This window comes from Oreochromis niloticus, linkage group LG19, assembly GCF_001858045.2.
Source record: "Oreochromis niloticus isolate F11D_XX linkage group LG19, O_niloticus_UMD_NMBU, whole genome shotgun sequence".
Classification (NCBI taxonomy): Eukaryota; Metazoa; Chordata; class Actinopteri; order Cichliformes; family Cichlidae; genus Oreochromis; species Oreochromis niloticus.
Window position 1 is genome coordinate 16,015,035 of NC_031983.2, and position 13,144 is coordinate 16,028,178.

Below are 13,144 nucleotides of genomic sequence, written 5' to 3' on the forward strand. Positions count from 1 at the left end.
AATAAATAAAACTGGAAAAAATAAGGAGATCTTTCGAGTGAGTGCAGATAGGAATGTGGATAGGGCTGCACAGACTCCGAGATCTAAATACTATAGCACAGACTTAGCTAATGGGGGAAAAAAGGGTTATGTAAACAGTCTTTTTCCACATCTTATCCAAAAACACATCAATCTGCTAGGGATGTGCATGACTAGTTGACTAGACAATGAAATGTTGCTGCTCCTGCTAGCTAGTAACCACAATACTAGTGGTGCAAAACTACTTCTTCATATTTATTAACGTACAATAGCAGCTAACTGTGTGAAAAGTTACAGTGCACGCGCTACTATTTGAGAGAAGACAACCGCACACCTCCTTCTACTTGACAGGAAGGCATAAACAAGCAAGGTGGAAAATAAGACAGAAGATAACCACGTAAACCAACAGAGTTCTACAGATGTAGAAAATGACAACTGTGTCCGAGTAAAACAACAAGATTAAGCGAGAACCACATTCAACACAGGCATGTGGACATTAGCTTGTGAGGAAGAGGGCTACTTGTGTTAACCCTGTTAATGATCACAATATGATAACCACTTCTGTCCGCGTGACAAACGCTGCAATGGCATTTAAAAAACGATTTGATTACTGAAGAATGAGATTAAGTTTTAAAAAAATGCAAAAAATATTTTGATTTTGCTTCATTTTGACTGTTTTCTTACTTTTAGACTAGTCGGCTCTTTGAACAACTAAAAATGAATCAGTCAGGAGCAAAGGAGCTGATATACAGTCCAGCTTTATTTTTTAGTGCATGAATATGTAAATGTGAGTGTATTTTGTCATTACATAAAGGAATAACCAAAGCTGTTTTCACACATTTACATACATCTCTGAACTTTTCTAGACAAGATCTGGCTGAGTTGTATGTGACAATGGAAAAGACCAAATCAGGCAGATTGGGCGTCCTACTCTCTATTAGAGAATAGACCAAGTACTGTAACTGTCTGGACCACACCAAGTAAGTGTTTGGTTTCCTACTTGCTGAAAGAGAACCACCTATTATGTACTACTATGTGTGAGAAGTAGAATATGAATAATTGTACTTTTTATTCATCTGGTATGTCTCTCAACTGAAACTATGTCACTCCTGATAAATGGCTATTTACATACTTTACAGATTGTGTACAAAAATGCAGATAACACTTGCACACTGAGAAGAGAAGAGAAGAGAAGAGAAGAGAAGAGAAGAGAAGAGAAGAGAACTGTGGAGCACGTGCAGTGCAGGCAGTCAGGCAGGCCTGAGCCTCGAGGCCGGCTGCTCCAGTGTGTGGTGGAGAAGGGGGATCCTGGGACAGCCATTTCCTAAGTGGACAAAGTGGCCGTTTGTCTGCTCCTCTGGCCCAACACTCGCTGGACTCCAAGCTTGCCATCATGCTTTGCTCCTGTCTCAGCTTTGGGCTTCCCACCCCAAAGGGGAGTGGTGGAGAAGAGAGCAGGAGGATTGGGGATATTTTGGGGGATGTAATGAAAGAAAGACAGGAGGGGGGAGAAGAAGGGAAGGAGAATGAAGACGAGAGCAAGAGACGAGGGGAGAGAGAGAAAGGATGTGGCCTGAGCCCTGGGTGCTCTCCAAGTTGCCCTCCCTTTCCACTCTGTCTCCCCCTCCAGCCCAGCCCCTCCCTGGCCTGCCTCACTCTACACAATGGCCACTTCTCTGCTGAAATTTCACGTTATTGGATCCCGGGCCTGGAGTTTTGTCCTCCCACAATGTCCAGGCAGCGGAGCATGCTGCAGGGGAGACACACTCTGCAAGCTAAAAGCTGGAAAACCATTCCTCCTTTCATTAGCATCAGAAAAGGGGAGAAAAGCCCCCTCGACACCACCTCTTTTATCCCCCCCCCCCAAATCACCCCTTTTCCCTCACCATCTCTCCCCCATATCAAAACCAGAGGAAGGCTGTCAAGCACAGTCAAGCTCCACTAGACCACTTTGGCTTGTAGGACTTTTTATATTATTGGGTGGGAAGTCATTAAAATATCATTGGGAAAATAAACACAAGCTACTTATGCCAATCCGATTCCATAGCTTATCCGCTGAGAAGAAAGTGATTGCTAGGAAAGTGGGTGGGACGTGGAAGATTTAGCAAAAAGGAACTCTGGGCGTTTGAGTCGCTTGCTTTACTTCAGCAGCTGTTATCACAGGAAAAATGTGATGTTTTGACATTTCCTTAAGTACATGACCTAAAGTATACCAAGTGTAGAAGTATTAAGAAGGGGGAACTATTTTACCTCTATTTAACAAGTTAAGGCGAGTCTTCAGAGTGTATATTGCAGGTTTCTACTAAAAATACCTCACAAATCATTCATTCTGCAATGCCAGTATAACCCATCTAATACCATACAGAAGATCATTTCAGTGCCTATATCTTTGAAACCAGGTGGCCTACTGCCACAGCAAGAGTGTGAATGAGAAAGAAGAGCAGCCAATGGAAGTAACACAACACACTCAGGTAAAGGCAGAGCAGTCGACACAAAAACGGACAAGATATTTTCTTCCTTTCAAACGTCTCCAAGTGTAATCATGTAATTATAACAGGAATTTGCAATGTCAGTTATAAAACTGAAGCAGTGTGTATTGTGATTCTGTCTGTCAGACAACAACATGGTTATAAAAATAATAATTAGAGCCGTGCCAAGAAGCAACTGGAATGGCTTGAAGGGCTATGTTTCTGTTGTCATGCCATTGTCGTTCTGCTGTCTGACAACGGGAATACAAAAATATTAACATGGTAACAACTTTATTAAAATTCAGCTTTACTAAAACAAAGTAAATGTGAGGGCTGAGAATATATGAGAGGTACACAGATGGAACAGAAACCTAGCATAGTTAAGCCACACCTAGTCCTTGTTTAGTCACTGCAAATGGGGTCTTCCTCAATTTATGCTCTTTAGCATTTCAAAGCAGTTCTGGACAGTATTTGGCCATACATTCAAAATGAGTGCATGACATTAGCTTTATTACCTTTGTAATGTGCCAATTTAAGGTTCTTCCATTGCCCAAAAAGAAAAAAATAGAAGTACACTGGGTATATACATACATGAAGTATTTATGTATAAATAAACATGAAGACTTTTACATGCTGTAACAACAGGGCACTTGGTCTGCTTTGCTCGCAAATGAGATATTTCAGAGTTGGGAGTTAGCAAAAGCGACTCTAGCAAGGATATAACAATGGCCGACTGCAGATCGACATTCAGAATTTATTAGGATAGGTCTGTGCTACTCAGACGAATCTGTTCACCAGGCAGGGGTTGCTCTTATCTCCTTTTGATGTCAGAGGGGGAAATCTGAGTGGCTTTTTTTGAGAGTTTTTCAGATACATGCAGAAAAGGAAAAAATGTCTCATGGATCTCTGGGTTCACTGAAGACAAAAATCTGTTGAAAGTTGATGAAAATCTAAATTTTACACATCTCCTTCACCGTTACATGAATGAGAGGCTCGTACATGCAGTATAAAACAAAAAACGTATGTTATTCTAAGACCGAAAAGACAAACTAATGGCACACATTCTTTCACTGCGATCATGCCTCACTGAAGAAATAAATAACATGCAATCTGGGACCCAGCCATCGATTCCAACAGTGCATCTAATCTGAATGGTGCAAACTAGCTAGCCAATTAGCCATGGTTCAAATCTCCCAAATAACCAGAGGCAAACTCAAGGGCACAGACTTACCCCAAAACAAACACCAACATGGCCAAACATGGATGCAGTGCAAATTATGACATAAGGTCAGAGCAAAACACTTTTAAAGAGACTCTCTTGTTACCCATTAACAGAAGTAACAATAGGACAATGCCTAAAGAAACACTAGCATGACAAGCCTGCGTACATTAACTGCAGTGAAAACCAATACGCTTGCTATAGAAAGAGAAGTGAAAGAGAAATTTGCCCTATCTCCTCTCAACACCTCAGGCTGCTGGTGAGTCATCTCGCTCACAAGAACATTCAGCTTAGCTACCAACTGACTCAGGGAAAAAAAAAGAAAGAAAGAAAAAAAAAAAAAAAAAAAACAGAACAGGCTTACTGTGCTGCTGCACCACACAGTGAATCTCGTCTTCAAAATGTCTCACCGTTCTTTCATACAAAAAAAGTACCTAATGCATACGACAAATTAACCGGTCATTGTCATGTCTGTTGTTATCTGTCACATACAGCAGTTAGTGGCTCGGATTACCCTGTAGTCTAAATCAAAGATAGACCAAACCAGTGCACGAATGTCAGATCTACTCACTCAGACGGCATTTCTAACACTGATTTTCAAACCAACCCCTCCATTACTGGATTGGGCCCGCAACCCCAACAGCAATGTTGTAGGTGCCGCTGCACTGTGGCACTATAAATCAAAAGATTCCCATATGTGTATCAAATGCCAAAAAAACTATTCTCAAACATCAATCAAAGCCACATATTGAGATGATCTTAATTTGAACCACAAGCATTTGGAAAATTAAAACCTCGTGCCTGCCATTACAACAAAAAGAGGAAAAAGAGGAACCACAAATTTCGACTGCTGCAGCGTCTCTGGGCTGCTTTGATGTAAGAGTAGTCCCCAAAGACCAACCATCTACTCGTCATAGCTACTTTGAAACTAATGGGGAAACAGGAAGCTAAGGGGACAAGGCAGCCATCTAGCTGTGGGAGAAACTATTGATATATCTCAGGAGGAACTTGGGAAGGTCAAACCACCAAACCAAGATGATGGCCCATGAACGTTAAAAGAAACTGCAATGACAAGTTGTACATCATCGCAGCACGCCCAGTTGTTAGGAGTACTATAACATTATCAGCATTATGAATCGTGAATTTTTCAAGCAGCTCTTAGATGAACCTCTTCCTCTCAATAAAAGTCTGTTCCAAATTCTAAATATAGTCCCTAGACAGCAAAAAATGTGATCAAAACTTTCCTGAGCAGATAAAAATACATATTCTTCCAGGCCTCTAATTTTAATCCTATTTAAAAATGTGAATCATTAAGCAATTTATTTGATAACATGTTATGTGCTCATAAATCCCTCATCTAGGATCTGGCTCGATCTTTCCCAGAAACCCATATACACGCCAAATGTTTCCAGAGAAATACCGTAAACACTGCAGTGTGTCTACACAGACGCACACACAGAAACCCCTTCCTGTTTTCAAAGCGTTTGCAAACTCAATCAAAGACACAAGGTTTAGGATTTACATCTGTGCCCTTTTATGTCTGTGGCCTCACAGGAAAGAACCATCTTAGCCCAGCTGCAGCAGAGAGCTCACTACAAGGCTCAGCCTTCATGCTCCCGCATGCAGCATAACTGAAAACAATATCCACAATTCAGACACTTAGTGCTAAAAGCACTTCTTAGAGGCATTAGGATATGGTCTGTGAACATCAGAGGACCGTCCTGACAAAGAAATAAAGATAATCGCCGCTATGTGGATGCTGTGATGGAGACACACACACACACTCTTCTGGTGGCTTAACAGTATATATATATATATATATATATATATATCTACACATAGCATACATTCACATCAGGTCTTTCTCTTAAAAATCTGTAAATTGGTTTGAAATATCCTCCAAATACACTGCTGACATTTATGGCAGTTTATGTGTGCTCCTAAAATACTTCAAGAGGAAATGAAAAACTTAAAGAGGGAAGTGGCTTGGGTTTAAAATACACAGAATCCAGGACCAAATCTGGCCATGGGAATGGAACAGCCCAACACTATACAAGGCCTGTTCGTATGTTAACATGTCTCGGTTACAGCCAAAGCCCACTGATTGCACAAAGGTTCATTGAGACAATGCAGCAGCTTCTAATAAATAGGCAGACGTTCGGACATTGATACTCTCTACACAAGTTTTAGGATTACAAAACATTTTATTAGGTGAACACTGAGTCAAAGTCTGTAGAAAGACATTGTAAACTTCCCAATATATCCTAACATATAAGACGTATATGTACTTCCTAAATCTGCCATGCATCTAATGAAATATGAGAATGCAACCATCAACCAGTCAAGTACAATACTTTTGTAAGTGCCCTTACATATCTATATATACATATTTGTCAAATAACACCATTTCATTAGCCTCTTAACTACTGCAGCCACAACCATCACTTCCTCAAAAGAATACAGAAGCAAAACCAAAGACGTGGTTAGCTCAGCAGACTTTGTTAAAGGTAAGGTGTGTCTGCAAGCTTAGACAAAGGTTTTGGAGGAGTAGGTGGTGGAGGTCAGAACTAACAACTGGCAGTAACCCCAAATAATACTATCTATAAAAAGGTCCAGGAAATTGTTTAGCTTAACATGAGGGCCACAGGATATAGGCAATTACCCAGGCCATAAAGCACCAACCCTAACAGCTGAAGTAGCTGTCTCCCTTTGTCGTTTCAGGACATGATGGGGGTTGTTTGGGAGGAATGTGTTTGGAAGGCTCCGCAACAGGAATGGGAGTGCAAACCAGCCCACAGGTGATAAGATCACAACAATGGCAGATAAAACGCTGAGCTGTCAAATCAATCACACAGATAGGAAGAGGACACAGGGAGAGGAATCACTAAAAGATCACACTGACAACAGACAATACCACAGCACTACAGGAATCTAAAACAATGAGCCTATACCCTAGACATGTTCGGTGAGGTACTGAGGCAACTGACCTTCACTGATAAAAAGGATGAAGGGATTTTTTTTAAAAGGAAAAAAAAAAGAAACAGACTATATACATGGACCAGCTAAAATATACTAGCAACATTAGCATGTGTTTATTAAAAACTGGAGAAGGATAAAGAAAAGCGGTAATTTGAATAACAAGAGATATAAGCACAGTACACCTCAAAAAGCAGCCGCCTTGGTAGAGATGAATATTTTAGATAAACGTGACATTCACAAAGAGACTGCTTGCACATACTGTGCTTGCATAAATCTCCCACGTCTCCCAGGAAGACCACAGTCCTCGTCTACAGAATTCACATTAGCCTTACATCACAGCACACATCCCAGACGAGACGCAAACCAAAATCTCACAAGGCTTTAAGTGCGTTCTTGTCATTTCAGCCATGTGAACATTGTTGCACCAAGGCCAAGTAACATGTTCTCAGCAAAGGGCGTGCTGTGTGTAAACCAGTTCAGCTTACCACCTATCATTTAGACTAAACCACCTCAGGGCTATCTGTTCACAAACCATGTGGATACTTTCACGTTAAACGTTTAAAAATCGATGCTGTGTGAGCAAAATGTAAAAAAAAAAAAAAAAAAAAAAAAAAAAAAAAAAATTAATAATAAAATTAAATAAATAATACATCCTTAGTTACATTTGTGAATAATCCTACACTTGTTCTACATATGAGAAAAAAGGCAGTTTGATTAAGGATTCAGAGGCTCAAAGACCAACGTTTAATTTATCAGTGGAAAGTGGCTCAATTTCACAATGTAATATGGTGAAGACTACTATTGGGGGGGGGGGGGGGGGGGGGAATGATTATCCTTGACTCTTAAAAAATGTGGCACACCAAATCTTTTTTTTTTTAATTTAGTCAATAGATGTCTCATGAAAAATATTTCATTAAACAGACGCTTTTCAGCAAAAATAAATGGCTCAGGCAGCGCTCAGTATTCCGTTCACTCCATTACTATGAATCATACAAGAGGAAAGGTGGTGAAATCTTAGCAACAATGTTTGGATCACTTCGCCATTTTAGCTGCTGCCATCATGCTGTGTGGAACTGAGGATTTTTATTTTTTAGCCTGTGGCAGTAGTTCTCAAAAATTGGGGATCTGGGGTGTGGATGAGTTCCCGAGATTATTGAAGGGAGTCGCATCAAATTTAGGAGATGAGGAGGTTTCACCAATTCACACAATTCAAGCTGAATCAAGGTTTATAGCAAATATAGCCTGGGATGAATTCATATGTGAGCTCCTGTGCTTTGACATGAGGAAAAATAAATAAATCCATGACATATGTTACATAAAAACAAAACAGTGTAGTTCAAGGACAAAACCTCCATGCATTAAATCAATCAGCCTCACAAAGGCCAGAAAGATTGAATGGGGGAAACAAAACAACAACAACAACAACAACAAAAAAAAACATGGGTGTGTTTCAGACATTAAACAGTGACACTGTAAATGGCTGAAAAGGGCATATGACTTCCTCTGTGACAAATGAATTGTGAAAGAAAAATCACGTCGACATGGTTAAGAAAAAACATGTAAAATAAACGACTAGAAAAACGAGCACAGGCGCCTATATGCGACGTATTGTACCGCGAATGCAGAATATGTGATCACTGTGTGACCGTCGGTGCAATGCGAAACAGTGTACAGTGCTGTGAATGGGCAGGCAGGTACTTTATGAATGGAGGGGATCATGTGACCGCAGCACCTCCCGAAGCAGATATTTCTCACTGACTGTCAACAAGCGCACACAAGGGATCAGCCCATTAAAACAATACCAAAATGCGAGCTGAAATGGGCGCGACGTGTACAAAAACACAGCATGCACAGATCATAATCGATGTCCGTAGGTTGTGAGGCTCTGGGCGTGAATGCGATGCCGTTTTTTAAGCGTTTTTATGAATGGAGGATTGTGATATGTAAATGAGCATGATTGAGAAAAAAAAATGGCATCTTCGGCTTTTCAATGCCGACATTGCCGCATTAACCGCGAAGAGCCTTCATTAAAGAAAGGCTAGACTTAAAGACAAACACAATCCGCAATATTTTAATCGATGATTATGTTCCGAAATCATGGCGGACAGCAGTTAGACACAGATCGGGGCTGTCAATGCAGAGGACTCTGATCGTGATGTACCGAGCAAGCACTCACATAAAATTATATTTAGATTACTGTCACCTATGCGTCTGCTCCGAACGATCCTTCGTGAATTAATACATTTCCCGAACATATAATAATACACCAAGCAAGCAAAATAAGCAAAGATTAGTACACCTCAAATGTTGTGGCTTTAATGTGAATTCTCACAGCATATACTGGTTAGCAGTATCATAAGCCTACAAAAAAGTAGCAACGAGATTAATATTTTACTACGGATCGATGCCACCGTTTCCCCGGCACGGTTCTGTTTAATCTCACAAGGCAATCCTTTCTATTAGCTTGATAAACAAACAAACAGGGGGGGAAAGTACAACGTGTTTCTTATTGTTGATATTAGTAAAACAAGACGATGAAATGGCAACGTTGCTCGGTTAGAAATGTCACCGGGAACTAACGTAGCTCGATGCTCGGTGTGTTAATATCTACATATATAAGCACATATTGAAGATTAGCTGTGTGTTTGGATGTAAATGATAAAATAATAATAATAATATTAAAATAAAGTGTGTGTAAAACAGGACTCACTCGTTGTTTGGATTTGTTGAATCTTCACTCATTTTTTTCCTCACGGGGATCCAAATCCTAGCAATAGCATCGACGACGCAGTGACGGCGGGATAAAATACCACATATATCACCATTTTCCTTCACATACAGAAATAACCCCTATTTCGGATAGTAAATAAACGGCGTACAAGGGGCATGCCTAACTCAGCGTCCCTATGAAAAGCAAGTGAAGCTAGCTGGACGTTAGCTTTTGCTGGCTGGGCTCTAACGTTAAATCGCGAGGAGGAATGACAATCGTTGATTCATTTTATCCTCCCTGGAAGTAAAATCCGACCACAACAAATGGGCCATCTGGACCATCCTCTTCAACTGACACAAATCCCCGGCTTGCAAAAATGTGCATAGATCCTCAAAAAATGTAGAAACCGTTGTAGGTTGTATCGTTTGGCAGGTTATTTATGGCTGGCTGTCGAGCATCCATTCGCCAACTTCAGGTCCAGGACAACACTTGAAAAAGAGCTGTGCAGCGTTGCTCCGTCAACGTGTCCGAGTAATTTTCAGTAAAGGCATCCAATGCCCCCCAAAATGGTCCGACTGTTTTCAGTATTAGCACCGACAGTTAAAGTAAAAACACATAGACTTGAAATTTCCTTGAGAACTTGATGGACATCTGCTTTAATCGAACTCCATTTTCAACTCGGGGGGGAATGAAACATCGGAAAAATGGGCGGATATGTCGACCCTCGCTTGAAAAAAGGATCCTTCCGCGACGTAGTAAAAACATAACACTTGTGATAGAAAAAATACCAACCCAGCACACACTTTGCTCTGTATGCTTAAAGAGTAGCGTATATTATACTAAACCGCGTTCCCCCGTAAGCGTATGCAATAAGTTAGTAAGATTTCTTTCTAAAGTTGACCTAAAGTAGTCCCCCCACTTCCCAAAAGAAGTTTCCCTTCAATCACGCATTGAAACAAGAGGGAAGCGTCTGTGTGATAGCACGCAAAGTAGGCTAGAAAATAATCTAGAGGAAGGACCTGAGCTGACACGGAGACTTGGTCATTAACAATTTCTGGTATATTCTTTTTTCAGTTGTATTATCGTGATCTACCTCCCCTCCGAACCGCTTTTAAAATCCTAATGCAAAATAGTGGGGAAGTGCTGCAAATGTACACAACCGAGAGTGCTGCAGCACGTGGAATTATATCAGACCCTCTTCACGATTTATGTGTTTCAAATCAAGATGGTATTTCTATCGCTGAGCGTAGGCCAGGGTTATTTATTATTCAGTGATAGCAGAGTGAAAAGTGAAAGACTGTAAAGCGGCAATTCAGAAAATGAGGATTTTTTTTTTCTCTGGAATGTAGAAACAAAAATCTGAGTAGGGCATGGTGTGGGATTTTTGAGAACTGTAATTGGCCGTAAATGTAAATAAAATACAGGCATTAGGATTACACTATAAGCTACAAAAAGGGGTGATCACTAGAGAGTAGGGGACTAAAACAACTGCATGTGGCTCAAAGTCGTGCTTCTAAAACTGTACCAGGCAGCTAAAGCTCCCTCCAGAATAAAACAGTCTAAGAAGTTGCCAGAAAAATCCATGTGTGCTTCTATGAATCTTAGTTGCAAATGTGTTAAAAGCCTTTCAGAGCAAATCGGCAGCCTGGTTGCATAAGACTTAAATGCTATTGGATTTCTGTGCTGTGTGGAAAAGGCAAGAGATCAGGCTAAATGATTCTGCCTGGTTGTCATAGTGACAACATGTTGTGTGAGAAGTTTCTTTGTATTTCTCTGGCTTTCATACAGCTTGTGCTACAGTATTATGCTGAGGGCCATATGAAACGTCCCTCTGTGTCACTGTACATACACTACCAGTCAAAAGTTTGGACGCACCTTCTCATTTAATGGTTTTTCTTTATTTTCATGACTGTTTACTTTGTAGATTCTCACTGAAGACATCCAGACTATGAATGAACGCATATGGAATTATGTAGTAAACCAAAAAAATTGAAATAACTCAAATTTTGTTTTAGATTTGTCAAAATAGCCACCCTTTGCTTTGATTACTGCTTTGGACAATCTTGGCATTCTTTTGATGAGCTACATGAGGTCGTCACCTGAAATGGTTTTCCAACAGTCTTGAAGGAGTTCCCAGAGATGCTGAGTATTTGTTGGCCCTTTTGCGTTCATTCTGCGGTCCATCCCACTGCAGGATGCTGTGGTAGCCGTGCTGGTTCAGTATGCCTTCATTTTGAATAAATCCCGATCACACCTCCTCCTCCATGCTTCACGGTGGGAACCATGCATGTAGAGATCATCCGTTCACCTTTTCTGCGTCACACAAAGGCACGGCAGGTAGAACCAAAGATCTCAAATTTGGACTTATCAGCCCAAAGCACAGATTTCCACTGGTCTAATGTCCATTCCTTGTGTTTCTTGGCCCAAACAAATCTCTTCTGCTCGTTGCTTTTCCTTAGTAGTGGTTTTTTAGCAGCTATTTGACCATTAAGGCCTGATTTGCGCAGTCTCCTCTGAACATGTCTGTGAAGGTTCTCAGTCATCCAGGTCATCGTAGTCAAAGGAGTTTGCAAAGAAAAGCGTCTGGACTTCTTTAAGTTGCTTGAAGACGTTTCACCTCTCATCCAAGAAGCTTCTTCAGTTCTAAGGTCAAATGGCCGAGAGTCCCAGATTTAAACCCAGTGGGAGAATGGGTTTAACTGTTCCTCTGAACAGTTGATGTAAAGATGTGTCTGCTACTGGAACTCCGTGTGGCATTTATCTGGGCTCTAATCAGAGGTACTGTTAATTGGCAATTTCTGAGGCTGGTGACTCGAATGAATTTATCCTCAGCAGCAGTGGTGACACTCGGGCTTCCTTTCCTGGGGCGGTCCTCATGTGAGCCAGTTTTGTCATAGCAATGGTTTTTGCGACTGCACTTGGGGGACAAATTTAAAGTTTTTGCAATTTTCCGGACTATCGTTTCTCTTCACTTAGCTGATTGGTTTAAAAGGCCTAAAAGTCATTGGACTAGCTGACAAAAATTTAAATATCCATCCATTCATCTACTTTCTTCTGCTTATCCAATTTGGGAGCGTGTAATATTTGACAAGGCTAACACCAGAGAGACAGTTAAGTATTCATGTTCACATGAATAGTTAACTATGTCTAATTTAGATTTACCCGTTAATCTAATCCATGTATCTCATTGAACTGTGGGAAGAAGTAAAGAGAACCTGGGATACAAGGATTGTTTTTAATACTTGAATTGAAATCCTGTAGAATTAGACTGTAGAACCCACGGACATCAAATCCTGTGTTTCTTCCCTTGAGATGTTCTGCCAGGCTTTTAATGCAGCCACCTTCAGTTTTGTCTTCAGTAACTAAAATTATGCCCTATTGGGCTGAGATCAGGTGACTGACTTGGCCACTAAGGAATATCCCATTTCTTTGCCTGGAAAGACTGCTTTTGCAGCATGTTTTGGGTCATTATCTATTTATACCATGAAATACCGCCTGATCAGAGTATACCCCTATACACTTCAGAGTTCTTCCTTCTACTTCTTTCAGCAGTCATATCGTCAATAAACACTACTAATCAGATTCAGTGAGCAGCCATACATGTCCATGGTATAACATTGCCTCCGCCATGTTTGATAGATGACGTGACAAACTTCATGAGCTATTTCATTTTTTCACCATCATTCTGGCAGAAGTTAATTTTGGTTGCATCAGAGCTGGGCAGTCTTGTTTAAACGTTTTCTATCAAAG

The 13,144-nt window shown here is 40.7% G+C and overlaps 1 protein-coding gene across 1 annotated transcript in view; it reads right to left on the bottom strand.

The window, feature by feature from the left end:
• Positions 1 to 10,452, bottom strand: part of spred1 (sprouty related EVH1 domain containing 1) — a 36,936-nt gene extending 26,484 nt beyond the window's left edge. Inside the window, exon 1 of the mRNA XM_005477173.4 lies at positions 9,395 to 10,452. Coding sequence (XP_005477230.1) covers positions 9,395 to 9,426 — 32 coding nt within the window. The 5' untranslated portion in view covers positions 9,427 to 10,452. The remainder of the gene's footprint in view (positions 1 to 9,394) is intronic.
• Positions 10,453 to 13,144: the final 2,692 nt, after the last annotated feature.